General features: G+C 44.4%; 1 protein-coding gene across 3 annotated transcripts in view; it reads left to right on the plus strand.

Moving 5' to 3' along the window:
- Positions 1-16428, plus strand: part of TTLL12 (Tubulin tyrosine ligase-like 12) — a 386517-nt gene that overhangs the window by 310646 nt on the left and 59443 nt on the right. For 2 of the 3 annotated variants that reach the window (XM_075677905.1, XM_075677906.1), the window contains one exon: positions 4286-4430. The exons of the other annotated variant lie outside the window; for it this stretch is intronic. In XM_075677905.1, the coding sequence (XP_075534020.1) occupies positions 4286-4430 (145 nt within the window). The remainder of the gene's footprint in view (positions 1-4285; positions 4431-16428) is intronic. 3 annotated transcript variants of the gene reach the window in all.

The following is a 16428-nucleotide window of genomic DNA, read 5'->3' on the forward strand; positions in this document are numbered from 1 at the left end:
ATGGTCGTAGCCACTCTTAAAAATATAAGATGTTTAAAGAAAAACCAGATAGCTCATGTCTATAATTTTAACTGAGCCGATGATATGGCTATCCTAGATTATTTAGAATTGGCTTTAGACCGTATGCCAGAAGAAAATGATGTAGATGAATTATAGTAAAACTCTTCCTTGGGCTAGTTGGTTCATGCTTGAATTGGTGCTTGAATTGAATCCGCAAGGCGCAGGAGAACAGGACTCAAGAAGAACACACACGACAGGACCGGCACCACTCACAACTAAGTTTATTTCTGCAACAAGCCTGCCTATGTAGGTTAATCGAGCTGAGTCACACACGAAACTTTAGAAGTAAAATACAGCAATCTATCGACCACTCAGGAATCATATCTGGCACAAAATATCAGATGAGCAAGCACGAAGCACACGTGGAGCAGTACGAGAAGCAGTTCATCGAGCATAGTCTTTTTCAAGCCAACGGGGAAAAAAACAAGACATAAAAAGTACCGTCTACGCTTCACTATCAAACTATCCACAACATAACACACATTTCAAACGCCTGAGGCCCAGTCAGTGATAAAACCCGCATGACTATGGGAATAATGACCAACGAATAACATGGAAAAAACATGAAAAAGGCGTCTTAAGTACAGCATCTGCGTCAAAACTAAAATCTCTAATAGTCACTGACCTAAAAAATTGATATAACATGTGACCGCGCGAAAAATGAACCATGTGACAAACAATGAAATGGACAGAACAGTTGAACGATAAACGGTCTAAATAACAGTGTCTGCGTAAAAAAAAGAAAGCATCAAAAGTTTAAGAACCACTAGAAGATCGTCAACAAAATAAAAGCTAGTTAAATAAAAGGTAGAAAGACAAAGAAAACCTAAATGAAATCACTCTAACATGAGGCCTAAATGAAACCTTCTAAAAAAGTAGTCTCCTTGTCACTAAGCACAATGGACGGCCTGTTGACGCATGCGTTTCCCTCTTTCTTGATGAAATAGGCTTCCGCAATTTCCCGCTCGAACCTATCTTTTCCATTCCAAACTTGAACAATTTAGTTTTGTCGAACTGAGGGTGGCAATCAGTGCAGTCTCTACAATGCTCTGCAAGGAAACTCCCTTCATTGTTGCACAGATTACAACTATGTTCCATTGCACGCTCATTTAAACATCGACCTGTTTGTCCGATATAGCTGCGACCACAGCTTAGAGGTATTTGGTAGACGACACGTGTCCTGTGTTCAGTGAACTTCTGATGCTGAATTGAACAAGCCGGGCGTTTCTCTCGGTTCATGGCACAAAGCTTAGACAATTGCAAGGCACCGAGAAGACAACCTGAACATTATGCCTGCTCGCCACTTTCCTAATGTTGTGCGATACCTTATGAAGTTACGGAATTACCGCAACAGAACTGCGTGAAACTGTCTCCCTGATAAGAGGCGGGTGCTTGAGTTTTTAGAGCACCGTTTCGCAGACAGCTGAAATGAGACATGGTGGGAAGCCTGCCTGTTGTTGTCGTTGCACTAGAGCGCTAAAGCTACTTGACACCAAATGGACACAAGACTGAGTTAAAGCAGTTTGCAGAGAATTGGTAGCAATTGCATGCTTTTCAATCTTGGAATGGGTGCTCTCAAACGGTAGCAGGCCTTTCAAAGAACGCGGATTTTACATCCAACAGATGCCTGCCTTTGGAAACACTAGCCTGATATCCAAAAACTGGAGTTTACCATTGTTCGGAACTTCCTTGGTAAACCTGAGACCCTTACTGTGGTTTGAGAAGATAGTCATGGTTCTCTCAACAGTAGAATCTAATTCATGCCACAACATACCACCACATACCCCATAGAGTCAATGCATCAGAACATCTGGAATTTTGGACACAGGGACCCTTCGCCATCCAATTTTCCTGACTTTTTGCCATGACTGCAGTTCCGGAGCGGCATTAATCAAAGTCACCACTGCTGCCATTTTGATTACCTCGCTGCCTCGAACCAGCGCTCTCGCAAGCAAATCCGCTGGCAGCTGTAGCCACCACTGTGGCAACACCAGAGCTAGCTGCTTTGACATTCGCTATTAAGCTTCTTGCTGTTGGGTGCCGTGTTTTTCATTAAAAGAATTTGCCCCTGTCAGCAATGGCACCGACTCCACCTTTGTGGTCCTCACGATTGGCTTAGAAGCTTGGAAAGCATTGTACATTGCGTAATGCCAGTTCCCGAAAGTCATATTTGCCTCTGTACAGAAATGTTACTTGGTGAAGCATACGCAGAAGTATTGCGGTGAACCATAACAAGCGTACGAAGGGGCTATTGCCACAGGACACAGTATGTATTCCTTAATTATACACACGTGCACCCGGTATCTTCTGTCACAGTATGATCACCAATATGCCTAATACGTGTACCGACATGCCTAATATGTGTACCGACAGGCCTTCAGAGCGTATTCGAATGTGCTTGTGACGGTTTGAGCCCTTAAGGGCAGTAAAGGACATTGCATTCATTTTTTGCCAACTGGCCAATTTTTCAGACGTTTTCGCAGCCCCAGTGCACTCTGCAACTGATCAAGAAGATGCTTCAAATGGTCCATGGGTTTAACGAGTGGCAGAAAGAGGACGAGAACAGAAAGGACCTATGCGTTGAGGAAGGAACGGCAAAGGAAGCTTGCTGCTACCGTTTTGAAGGAGCTTGAGCTCAAAAAACAAAGTATTCACTGATGCCGAGATGCAGGTGTCTTTCATCCAAACCAAAATAAACTCTTTAAAGCAGTGAAGCACAATACTGAGGCAACGTGCGCGTGATGAGAGTATGTCAGGACAGTTGAGGTTGACTTAAGAGGCGTTCAGATATAATCTCAATTGTGACAAAGTTCGGGCCTCATACCACTGAGCTTGCTATCAGTTGATAGAAATAGCCCATATTCGAAAATATTTGCTTCTATATGTATCTCCTTTTTATTTGTAATTGAGAATGTCCGACTCAATTCGCATGTTTTTCAAGACATTTTATTTGCTGTGCGTTTCACTAACCCCTCCCTTCTAGTCTCTTTTTGTATAACATAAACACTATTCCTTAGTACTCAAACTGGATTAAGTCAGTTTTAAGAAAACTTTTTCACATGCTTACTAGAGAGTGGCAGCATCGGGCAACATGGTTTCAGCCCATCTTGATGTAAAACATAGTTCTGAGTCACTCAGGGAATTTCACAAAGGCACTCAGGGAAAACCTGGAAAGCTCAGGGAATTTGGAAATGTCAACTTGGTAGACACCCTGTAAAAAGTCGCAGTTATTCCGTATATCCACGGCATATTGCACCTACTGAAAAGGATTGGCCAGCACACCAATGTAAAAGTGTTTTTTTCCACTCAAGAAAAACTGCAATCTTTGTGCCGATTGACCAGTGCAAGCGCTCCCAAGGAGCCTGTATTCAAGAAGAAACATCAGTCAAAATTTATTGACTGTGTGGAAGGAATAGTTTATAATCTGCCTTTGAACTGTTGGCTTAACTATGTTGGTCAGAGTGAACAATGTCTTAATGACAGACTTCAGGAGCATCACTAAAATGTGATAGAAATGAAAGGGGGGTTTTAGGATGCACACTGTAAAAATTGCATGCGTAATCAGGCAAACGCCACAAGAACTGTCGCATGTAAACTGGTATATAGTGCTTGCTCAATTGTCGGCAAAAGTCTTAATCAGTTAACCTTCGAGATAATCGAAGTGGAATTGATTGACAGGTGTGGTGATACCTGTGTGTCAAAACTGTCTATCACCCTTTCTATCCTTCTTGCATAAAGATGGGAATTTTCTGTAGGCAGCGCACACGTGATGTGTCCCAGATTCTACTATATATGTGGTCACTTTCTTCAAAATAAAACACTGTTGCGAGTCTGCACTCATGTGTCTTAGCCACTTCTCTGTCCTTGTCTTGTGCATAGAAAGCTGCATTCATGAAGCCAAAAGCCAATTCAAAAACATAAATTGATGGCAGCCTACCAGGGTGGTTATACAACCCACCTGGTGTCAGAAGCATGGACGACATTGTGTCCTGTGTTTTGGACACCACTTTTTTAACAACAATCTGCAATAAAGAAAGCTACTACGTGCTTTCTCAACAAAGCTGTACCAAGTCGTAGAAAAATCTTTGTACTGCCTGTTTGCATGGTAGCCAAACGATTGCAGTGCCTTTTTGACTGCCTTTTAAAACTGGTGGTATTAGCTGGTGATCGTAGTAGCTGCTCAGATAGGCAGTCACACGGGGCCTGCCACATTTACTTTGGCCAGGCCGAGGTGTTCCAGGTGCTGAGGCAGGTGTTTGAGTTGGCGTGCAGCGAACCACCGCCGGCTGGCCTGGCACACAGTCCACAGTCCCGTGCAATGTATGCAGTGGATCTCATGCTGGAGTGGGACCGCTCCCAAGGACCAGGAGGTAAGCTCATTGATACAGTTGTATCTATCCTCAACACAAAGTTAAACAACAAAAGGGAAAATTTTGCTTTTATATGGCCACTTGGGCATTGTGATGGTGGATGTATTGGGGTAGCAGAAGTGGTGCAATTCTGTGACTATAGTCGTGTACAACTTAAGAAGCCAGGAAAGGCTCTGACTAGATGACTGAAGTGTGGCAGGTGACTGCCTCCGTGACTAAAGAAATAGTCCCGCTAAAAAAATTGTGCTTCTAAAACATGTATTTCTCGGAATAAATAAGACTTTATATCTAGACTGGTTTGCTAGCGCTCTCCAGATTGGAATGCTACAGCACATACTGAATCCTGAGAGAAAAATAACCCTGTGCCTTCTAAAATGATGTGTGTCCGCTGCTATGGTGCAAGATCGACGGGTGCGGGCGTGTGTTTATAAAGTGCAGCCGATGATTTAATCTACTTGTAGCTCTCTTAGGCATACCATTCTGCAAATTGGAAATTAAATGTTTGCTTTTCAATGCAAAAAAAAGAAAAGAAAGGAATACTATGTAGGATATAGCTTCACTGCAAGCTGGGCACGAGATCGCGGTTCGAATCCCGGCTGCGGTTACCGCATTTCGTTAGAGATGAAATGCAGAAACACCCATGGTGCTTCTGTGTAGTGCACGTTAAAGATCCCCAGGAAGTCAAAATTGATCCGGAGCCCTCCACTGGGACATCCCTCATAATCGGAATGGGGTTTTAGGATGTTAAACCTCATCAATTTAATTTTTTAACGTTTTTGTGAAGGACAAAAGTAGAAAGAGCAGTGCTGCATGGCTTTTGCACTGTTTACATGTAGATGGAACATTTCCTACTTGTTTTTCAGGAATAATATGAATCACTTGCCATTTAACAAATACTTTAAAAATATGTATTTATTGTAATGATTACAAACCTTGGGTAAGGAGACAAGGCAGGAATGGTACAAAAATACTTAAGCCATGACTTTAAATAAATACACGGATGCTTGTCTCTTGTTTTTAAATAGAATAAGCTTTCTAATTTTTTTGTTTTATGTTTTCACCAACTTATTTTCAAGAATGTGATAGGTTTTCTTGTTTTTTTAATTTGCATTCCTTTTCATGTTTTTTTTTTTGGAAAACCTGTAGTCTCGCAAGTTCGAGCACGGCGTTCCGCGCGAGTTTTCTGCTATGGAGCCCAACGAAGCGACATCGGAACATGTTGCTTTGTTGCCGAACTAGCCTTATGTCACCTCGACATCCGCACCAAGGAGCTTCGGAAAGAACAAAAGCAGTCACATACTGAACAGCGGTTCATGTAACATGATGTTCCACTGCTACATGTATTGGCATAACAGGGAGCCTGAACACAGCGTGGAGGACACAAGCAAGTTTGCCGCCGAGATGCTCGGTGTTCAAAGCTTTGCATTTTTCGGGTGGCAAACTGTTGACATCCTCGCGAAAGCACCCACGAAATGTTGAGAAGAGGAGATGCAGCACAACGTTTAACAGCTTCGCATTGTGCGTGCTGAGGCCATGGGTGCATTTCTTTTGCCTCAACAAGATACCAACGGTTGGGAAGATAATGAACAAGTCGAAGCAAATGAATATCCCATCACCGATGTGATCTACTGTGTGTCGCCTGCTTGCCAAGATCAGCTTCAAGCATGAGAAGAGGAGCTGCAACTCACTGCTTATCGACCCGGATGACATTGCCGAATGACGGAATCGCTACGTTTGGGGCGTGAAGTGCTACCGGGCAGAAGGCCGAATGATCTTCTTCCTGGACGAGACATGGGTGACAGCGGGACACACTGGATCAATTGTGTTAACAGACACCATGGTGTAGAAGTGTGTACACCTGTATGCTCAAGCAAATGGCCTGTCAACAGGCCTAAACCAACCTTTTGGGAAAGGCCAGCGCCTGATCATGACACATATCAGCAGCAAGAATGACTTCGTCAACGGCTGGTTGGATGTATTCCGAGGCTAAAAAACAAGCAACTGCCACAAAGAAACGGACAGCAATCGCTTCGAGGGATGGTTCAGTGATGTTCTGCAGAAGTTGCCAGCTGGTAGGGTCATTGTTATGGACGATGCACCTTACCATATTTGGCGAGAAGATAAATTTCTGATGATGGCCTGGAAAAAGAAAAATAATACAGGAGTAACTCGAAAGCAAGGACATCATCTACACCGAAATGATGGTGAAAAAGCAGCTGCTTGAGTTGGTGGCCTCTGTTATGTGATGCTTTCTGAGCTACATTGTAGACAATGCAACTGAAAGGGCTTGTTGCATTGTACTCATGCTGCCGCTGTACCACTGTGAATTTGATCCCATTGAGCTCGTGTGGGCAAAGGTCAAAAATGGAATCGCAGCGGACAACAGAGACTCCAAGCTGTCCACTGTCAAACATATTGAGGGAGAAAATCAAGCATGTAACAGTGGAAGACTGAAGGAAGAACAGTCAGCATGTGCACGTTCACATGTGAATGTAAATGACCTGGAGGCAAAGCTCATACTTTACACGTCTGGGAGTGAGCACACGCAACCCATCGCATCCAACTGGGCAAAGGTGACACGGGAGAAAGTGACTCCGACTGCGAGCTGCCCAGCATTGAGCGACTTGACAAAACATAATAACTTCTTAACGAAAGAACAGCCCTTATTAGGGCTACAAAAATTTTGCTGGTGGGGACGCTAGCCGAGCGTCCTCCCCGTGACCTCTCAAATAAATAGGCAGTTCATTTGACGGCACATTTCTTTTAATGCATGCTCAATTCTGAAAAAGCAATGTACCGCACATGTTGTGCTCAATTTAAGTACTGGCATGAAGACATGCTTAAGTGCTGGCGAGTCTGAATGCAAACACAGTTATTAACCCTGAGTAACATTGTAGAGTGCAGCTCGCTCAGTCGTGCAGCCACTGTCGAGCTTGACAGGCCCTGTGGTGAAATAGCAGTAGTGAATGTGAAATTGACAGCCACTGTTAGCAGCCTTTATGCACGCAAATACACATTCATCATCATCATCATCAGCCTGGTTATGCCCACTGCAGGGCAAAGGCCTCTCCCATACTTCTCCAACTACCCCGGTCATGTACTAATTGTGGCCATGTTGTCCCTGCAAACTTGTTAATCTCATCCGCCTACCTAACTTTCTGCCGCCCTCTGCTGCGCTTCCCTTCCCTTGGAATCCATTCCGTAACTCTTAATGACCATCGGTTATCTTCCCTCCTCATTACGTGTCCTGCCCATGCCCATTTCTTTTTCTTGATTTCAACTAAGATATCATTAACTCGCGTTTGTTCCCTCACCCAATCAGCTCTTTTCTTATCCCTTAACGTTACACCTATCATTCTTCTTTCCATAGCTCGCTGTGTCGTCCTCAATTTAAGTAGAACCCTTTTCGTAAGCCTCTAGGTTTCTGCCCCGTACGTGAGTACTGGTGAGACACAGCTGTTATAAACTTTTCTCTTAAGGGATAATGGCAGCCTGCTGTTCATGATCTGAGAATGCCTGCCAAACGCGCCCGAGCCTATTCTAATTCTTCTGATTATTTCAGTCTCATGATCCGGATCCGCAGTCACTACCTGTCCTAAGTAGATGTATTCCCTTACCACTTCCAGTGCCTCACTACCTATCGTAAACTGCTGTTCTCTTCCAAGACTGTTAAACATTACTTTAGTTTTCTGCAAATTAATTTTTAGACCCACCCTTCGGCTTTGCCTCTCCAGGTCAGTGAGCATGCATTGCAGCTGGTCCCCTGAGTTACTAAGCAAGGCAATATCATCAGCGAATCGCAAGTTTGTGTATTTGTTTATTGACAAAACAATGCTCAAGAGCGGTTTGCCTTGGTGCCAAGGCAAAAGGCGGCACTAAAAGCCACCTGACTAGGCCTTTGACACCAGACAGCACGCGCAGCACACAACATGAGCGCAACATGCTTCAAAGCACACTGCAAAATATCAAACACATATAAATAAAAATGCATGTACAGAGTATCAAACACGATAAAGCAAGATAAGGAAGAATGACAATTTGTCGTCAACACATTCACCATCAACAAGACATAGAACTATTAAGGCCAATGGACTACAATTGGATTTGAAGAGAACAAAACAAATGTACAGCAAAATTACAACTGTTGGAGGAAATACATTTTAGTTAGTTTTCTGAAGGCAAGCAAGGAGGGAGCACTCTCCATTGTATCTAAGAACGATGGATAACAATTCAGTAGGTTCGGAATTTGCCATTTTAATAATTGCACACCGTATCTAGTTCTTGTTTTAATCTTTACAAAGTTTTTATTTCTAAAATAATATGGTGTCTCTGTATTTGTATATGTATGAAAAAACAGCTCACGATTTGCTTTTAATTCGAGAAATATCAATTCTAACAAACGCTGTTTATATAACATTTCTATGTGAAGTATTCAGTTCTCGGCAAAGTATGGGGATGTATGATCACGACTAGATAGGTTTTGAATGAACCTTATACTTTTCTTCTGCATTATGTATAGTCGTTCCAAATTATACTTTGATGTAACACCCCAAACTAGTAGACAATATTGTATACGGGAATGTACAGTACTAAAATAAAGTTGCCGTTTTAATCTTATTGGCAACAACGTCCGAAATCTATTTAGCATTCCAATTGATTTAGCAATGATACCCTTTATAAAATTCACGTGACTTGTCCATCGAAGGTTTTCATGAAATATTACCCCTAAAAACTTGTATTCTGAAGCCTGCTCTAATGGACATGATTTAAACGTTATAGAACTATCAAGGTGAACTAGTTTATTAACGGATGAGAAGACAATGTATTTGGTTTTCCTAACATTCAATAAGAGTTTATTTGCATCTAACCAGCAGGACAAATTTTGAAGCCATAAGTTAACAGTACGAGTGAGAGACGAAAGGTTATTAGATGTAAAAAAAACATTTGTATCGTCTGCGTAAAGGACAATGTCTGTGGTCAGGGGGATGTTGACAATATCGTTTATGTACAGCAAGAATATTGTTGGCCCTAATATAGATCCTTGCGGAACTCCATAACTTATGAATTCCGTATCCGACTGTACATTCTTAATTACAACGAACTGAGTACGGTTAGTCAGGTAACTACGCAGTAACTTAAGTGGAAGTCCTCTTATTCCATAATAAGGTAACTTTGCAAACAGTATGGGATGTTTAATAGAATCGAAGGCTTTGTTAAAATCTAGGAAAATGCCTATTGTATACAGTTTATTTTCTATATTAGTTACAATTTTTTCTGTAATGTTTAATAATGCTGACTCAGTCGATTTACCTTGTTGAAACCCGTACTGATATTCGGATATTAGGTTGTGCTTACATAAATGCTGAGAAATTCTAGAATTTATAACTTTCTCTGCTATTTTGGAAAATAGCGGAAGTACCGATATTGGTCTGTAGTTAGAAATACAGTCAAGAGGACCATCTTTATGCAGAACTGAAACCCTAGCAACTTTCATTTTATCCGGAAATATTCCTGTCAACAAAATAGTATTCATTAAGTGGCAAACTACGTCGGATAGTAAATCTGAGACCGCTTTAATTGGGGCTGCTTTAATGCCATCGAAGCCACACGAAACATTACTTTTAAGACTGTTAATTATAGCAGCAATTTCAACTTTGGTAACCGGGTAAAGAAATAAAGTTTGTGGCAAATTGTGTTCCATATACGTTTCAAAATCCTCACAGGTGGTCCCTTCCGACGCTCCAAAAGTCAAAAAGTGGTGGTTAAACTCATTAGCGAGAGCCTTACCAGTTAATCTCTGCCCATCTATTTTCATTTCTTGAGGGACGTCAATTCGCGTTTTCCGTAGTAAGTCTTTGATAGTGCGCCAGGTTTTCTGAGGGTCATAATATATTTCGGCAAATTTACTAGCATAATAAGAAATTCGGGACTTCTTAATATCTGAGCTCAACTTATTTCTGATCTTTTTAAATTCTACAAGCATTGCCAAGTCTCTGTGTTTTATAAATTTATGGAAGAGTTTATTCTTTTCTTTTATTCGACGCAATAGCTCTCGGGTTATCCAAGGTTTTCTTGCTTTCTTACATTTCTTAATTATCTTGATCGGAAACGCACGATCATATGCTCCAATAATTTTATCAAGAAATCCATCATAGAGGTCATTAGGATTAGCCTCTTGCATTAATGTACCCCAGTCTATCAACGATACAAGTTGTCGAAAATTATCAATACAACTTGACGTTATAGGCCTAACAGTAATGCTTGTAGCTGTGGGTGTCACCCTATGCACCGAGCGTTTCGGAGCAAAACAGTAAAGAGACATATGGTCACTGATAGCAGTAGTAAGTACACCAGCATTAATATCGCTTTTATCGAGATTTGTGAGGCATAAGTCAATCAGAGTCTCAGAAGTGGCCGTTATGCGTGTGGGAACATCAATAACATTCGAAAAACCATTTAACGATATAATATCGACAAATTCTGTAACTAAATCCATTTGGTTTAAAATGTTTATATTGAAATCCCCTAAAATAATTACTGTCGATGTGAAAGATGAAAAATACTCCAACATTGGTTCAAAAAAGCGGTAAAACTCTTCTAAGGATCCAGAGGGCGGGCGGTAGATAACTCCAAGTGTGAATACGTTAGCTGTGATGAAAAGGGACTCAAAATCTGGATTAATAACAGAGTATTCGGGTATAACATTATATGAAAATTCATTTTTGATGTAAAGGGCCACGCCACCACCCCTTCTGTTTTTTCTACATAGTGCCTCGCAATTGTAGCCATCGAGCTGTACAACATCCCAGTCACAAGTAAACCACGTTTCACTAAACGCCAGTACATCGAAATTGTAGTGTACAGAAGACAAAAAAGAGTGCAGTTCTTCTTCTTTATTCCTTAAGCTCTGTGCATTTAAATGGTAACAAGAAAAAAAACTAGATTGCTTCTGTTGCACAGATACAACGTTGCGGAAAGATGCGATATCATGATAACGGCAGGAATCCTTTGCGACGGGCATTGGAATTCACTATCACATTTTAAAAAAAAGGCTTAACCACCTATACCATTTTTTCTAGGTCATGTTCGTTACGGATACGAATGACGCCATCGCCCTCGTCCTTACGGACAAGCACATGCCCATTCTTTTGCCACACAAAACGGTAGCATTTTTCTTCCGCCTTCTTTCGCGCAAGCCAGAGGAGATGTTTGTTGAAAGCAGTCATGTTTTCAAAGATACGCATGTTAGGCTTTTTTAACTTAAGGACAGAGCGGCTCTGTAACCACGCTTCCTTAAGGGTGGTTGAACGAAACCGAACAATTGCAACAGATTCTTTACCGGGCCGTGCTGGCAGTCGGTGAAGGGCGTCAACGTCGGAGCTCGTTATCTCGGGCAGTTCCAGTGTTCGGGCCAGGTCGTTAATCTTTTCGAGCAAGTTTTCATTCTCAGTTTTTACAATACCGTGAATTTCAATGTTCAGGCGTCGGCTGTACTGCTCCAGGTCATTCAGTTGATGCTTCATTTGCTCAACTACTGGCGAGGTACCCGATTCAATTCGTTCTACCCGCTTCTTCAGAGAAGTAACATCCTTCTCTTGTTTGTTAAGTTTGTCCATTATTTGGTCGTACTTTTCAGAGATAAGAGCGAGTGACGATTCAATGCCGGTCACTTTCGTGACCAGTTCAGGAAGGGCGTCTACTTTTGCGACAAGCGGAAGGAGCATGGAAAACTTCTCGTTAAGCTCAGTTAGTTTGCGCTCAATGTTGGAGGCGTTTGATTCACCAGGGACACATGCGCTTCTACTACTAGCCACTACACAGGTTGTACAGTTCCAAGTAGCCTTCAAAGAGTCCTTTTGTTTGCGGAATTTAGAGGCGCTAAGGCCAGAGCAATCTCCAATGTGGTAAGGGTAATCACAGGAAGCACACGTAATGAACAAATCACCCTCAGACACTTGGCCATGACACTTTAGGCACTCTATCAAGCTTTCCTTAGACATCGCAGAGAAAGCGGCAGCAGCAGCAGCAGCAACGGTAGCACAAGAAATAACTTATAGTACAGAAAGGCCGAAAAGCAACCAACCTGCAAAGTAGTTGGGCAAAAATTAGGCAACGTTGAAGCGTGCGCCCGTTGCCGCTGCTGCGTGAGAAATGTCAGAGCCTCCGGTGGTCCGTTCCTTTATACGCTTCCAGCGTCCGTCGTCGATGCTGTCGGCGCCACGCAACTTTCGCCGAGCCAGTAGCTTCTTATCCGGTCCGTAGGTCAGGTGACGGTGATAGCGCAGCGGATGCTTCTGCAAAGTAGTTGGGCAAAAATTAGGCAACGTTGAAGCGTGCGCCCGTTGCCGCTGCTGCGTGAGAAATGTCAGAGCCTCCGGTGGTCCGTTCCTTTATACGCTTCCAGCGTCCGTCGTCGATGCTGTCGGCGCCACGCAACTTTCGCCGAGCCAGTAGCTTCTTATCCGGTCCGTAGGTCAGGTGACGGTGATAGCGCAGCGGATGCTTCTGCAAAGTAGTTGGGCAAAAATTAGGCAACGTTGAAGCGTGCGCCCGTTGCCGCTGCTGCGTGAGAAAAGGTACTAAGGTATTCTCCATTAACTCTTATCCCCAATTCTTCCCAATCAAGGTCTCTGAATACCTCCTGTAAACATGCTGTGAATAGCATTGGAGAGATCGTATTCATGTGGTTGCATTGTTTGTTTTGGTTATCTTCCTCAGGCAAGTGGCAAGTCCTACATGGGGCAGACAGGACGGTGCCTGAATGATCAAGCCAAAGAACATGAACAAAAGTTAACGAAATATGAATTGGCACACTTGCCTGCGCACTGCAATGCCTGTCACTGTGCACTTCTATTTAAGGAGATAAAGATTCTGGAGAGAAGCCAGGACCAGACCACACGCGAACTGATGGAGGCTTATCGCATAAAAAAGAAAGGCCAAGACTGTGTTAGTGACACTTCCATTAGGTTGTTTCAATTGGAAATAGATTTTTTTTATAATTGGTTGCCCCGCTAGGCTGATGAGTGTTCTTGTTTGCTGCATTCTGCGCATGTTCTATTTGTCTGTATTGCCACATCCTATATGGTCGCCGCGGGTATGTGCCAGGCAATGAGAACGACGCTGAAGTAGCGCGCGAATGGAAAAACAGAGATGACAACGACGTCGCATTGACTGCTCTGCGCAAAAGGCGGGCCATATCTTCTGCAAACATGGCAACGCTCTCATTTGGTTTTTGAATACGGGATTCGAGTAGGCGCTGCGCGTTGTCTCTTCTGTCGCTACTAGTGAACATGTCTAGCAGCTGGGTGCGGAAGGCATCCCACGCGGTCAAATTCCTCTCCCGGTTCACAAACCACGTCCGCGCACTGTCTTGAAGCGCAAAATAGACATTAGACAGCTTTTGCTGGGAGCCCCAGTCATTATAACTGGTGACACGCTCAAATTAGTCAAGCCAGTCTTGAACATCTCTTTGAGTGTTGTAAAGAACTTATATTGGGAATGGATTTTTGAGAGAGTATGGTGCAGTGATTAATGTCCGTGACCTCGTCGTCACATTTTCTACCAGTTCAGATGACGTTGACCCCGTGGAACACCAGCGACCCCGCTTACTTATCGCCAACGACGAAGCTGTATTGCCAATCGCCGAAGCTGTTCCCTCATGCCTGTAATCTGCAAAAACTTAAACAATGGGACTGGCGTCGCTGAACACCTCGACGCACTGTTACCGAGTCAAGGCGTTTCCATCGCCAGGGCCGTAATTTATGTACACGACGGACGTGCTGAACTCCTGCTGACGAATTTTACCAGGGAACGTTGACACATTGTTAAAGGCACAGCTGTTGCTTACTTCGATGAATTTACCTCAATACAGGACTGCCTCTCAGTGAAACACGCGACGTTCACCGTGGCTATGCCTGCCCCTGTGGTTGATATTGACACATGTACTTATCTTTATCGGGCAACCACGTTTCGCCACCTAACAAATGTAATCGCACAGCGTGGGACGCGCCTGCATGTATCCGAAGTTTCTGGAAAGTTATCGATGCTTGCATCCGCTGTCTGTTGTTGCCGAACCTTATGTTATCTGATTTCATCACCTGACGCGAAGGGTGTAGAACTTTGTGGAAGGCACTCGGGTCCGAACGATTAGTCTAGAACATACGACGACTGCTGTATAAAAGCCGACGCGCTTGACCCGCTGATCAGATTGTCGACGATTGCCGCCTGTGTTCGCCGCTATCGTTGTGCATTAAGTGTAGCCTGTTTTGTGGGCACAGGTTCGCCCAATAAAAGCTAATTTTGTCTTTCACAGTACTGCTGCTGTGTTCTTTAACTTCACTACCACGTGACATCTGCTGGAGGTGCTAGTGCGTTCATGTACCGACTGCCCCCGCAAAGCCGCGATCCAAGCCCGAAGCCCGAGGACAAAACCAACATCGCCCAAGACCAGCGTGCTAGCCGCAGACTACAAGGACTGCCCCCAGAGCACGGACTTCTACCTGAGTCGACAAAGAAGATCGTGGTCAAAGCAACCCCAATGGCAGCCCCAGCGTCCCCGTTATCCTACAACAACCTCAGGACCCACCGACCTTCCATGGAGTAGCGACTGAAGACCCAGAATCCTGGCTGGAGACCTACGAACGAATCGCGACATTTAACAACTGGGACTCCGACGACAAGCTGCGGCATGTATACTTTGCCTTAGAAGATGCCACCAGAACGTGGTTTGAGAACCGGAAGTCGACCTTGACGACATGGGACCTCTTCCGTAGCGGCTTCCTGTGCACCTTTACGAGCGTCGTCCGCAAAGAAAGGGCTGAAGCCATGCTGGACGCCCGAGTGCAGCTACCCAACGAGAATGTTGCCATCTTCACGGAAGAAATGAACCGTCTGTTCCGCCACGCCGACCCGGATATGCCCGAGGAGAAGAAAGTCCGCCTTGTCATGCGTGGTGTGAAGGAAGAACTTTTTGGCGCAATGATACGAAACCCACCGAAGACCATAGAAGAGTTCCTTCGCGAGGCCACCAGCATCGAGAAGACACTCGAAATGCGGAACCGGCAATTCAACCGCCGTACAAGCTCTACCCACTACGCAGGAATTTAATCACTGGCCACGGACGATCTGGGCAAGACCATCAGGGCCATTGTGCAAGAAGAACTGCGCAAGGTCTTGCCTTCGTCGCAGCCTCAAGTGGCCTCGATTGCCGACATAGTGAAAGAAGAGGTGCACCGATCACTTGGAGTTCCTGAGGTGCAACCAGAATCACCACAGCCCCAGCTGGAAGCGATGACCTACGCCGCCGTCGCACGCCGTCAAGCCACCCCTCCGCGACCGCGCCAGGGCCCTGTAACGCCGTAATTCCGTCGTCCGCCGCCGCCGCCACCAGCATGCCCACCCGTAACCCATATCCGGAAAACTAAAAGCAGCAGCCGATGGAGGTACAGTTGCTGTTCATCGAATTGACGAAGATTCTCCGCCGATGCCGAATACGCCGAAAATCCTGTCTTGACAACATGTCGACAAGACGCCGCCATCCCGACATAGTCTGGAAGCAAAATATACACCGACGAAAGACGACCTGGCGACGCCACGTACCAGCCACAGCTCAACGCGATGCAGCCGCGATCCAACGCCAAGGCCTGACTGTAACGCAAGACAAAGAACCACTGACCTCGACGTGCTTCTCGACGGCCATGCAGTCACCGCGTTAGTAGACACAAGAGCCGATTACTCCGTCATGAGTGGACACATCGCCGCCCAGTTGAAGAATGTTAAAGCTCCATGGGAAGGCCATCAAATTCGAACCGCTGGAGGACACCTCATTACGTCGACTGGAATCTGCACGGCAAGAATTACCGTTCATGACCGGACTTATCCTGCCACCTTCGTTATCCTCCAACATTGTTCACGAGACATCATTCTCGGCATGGACTTGCTGAACCAACACGGCGCAATCAGACCTGAGGTCAAAATTGATAACGCTGTCGGAAGATCA

Source organism: Dermacentor variabilis, unplaced genomic scaffold (genome assembly GCF_050947875.1).
Source record: "Dermacentor variabilis isolate Ectoservices unplaced genomic scaffold, ASM5094787v1 scaffold_14, whole genome shotgun sequence".
Lineage (NCBI taxonomy): Eukaryota > Metazoa > Arthropoda > Arachnida > Ixodida > Ixodidae > Dermacentor > Dermacentor variabilis.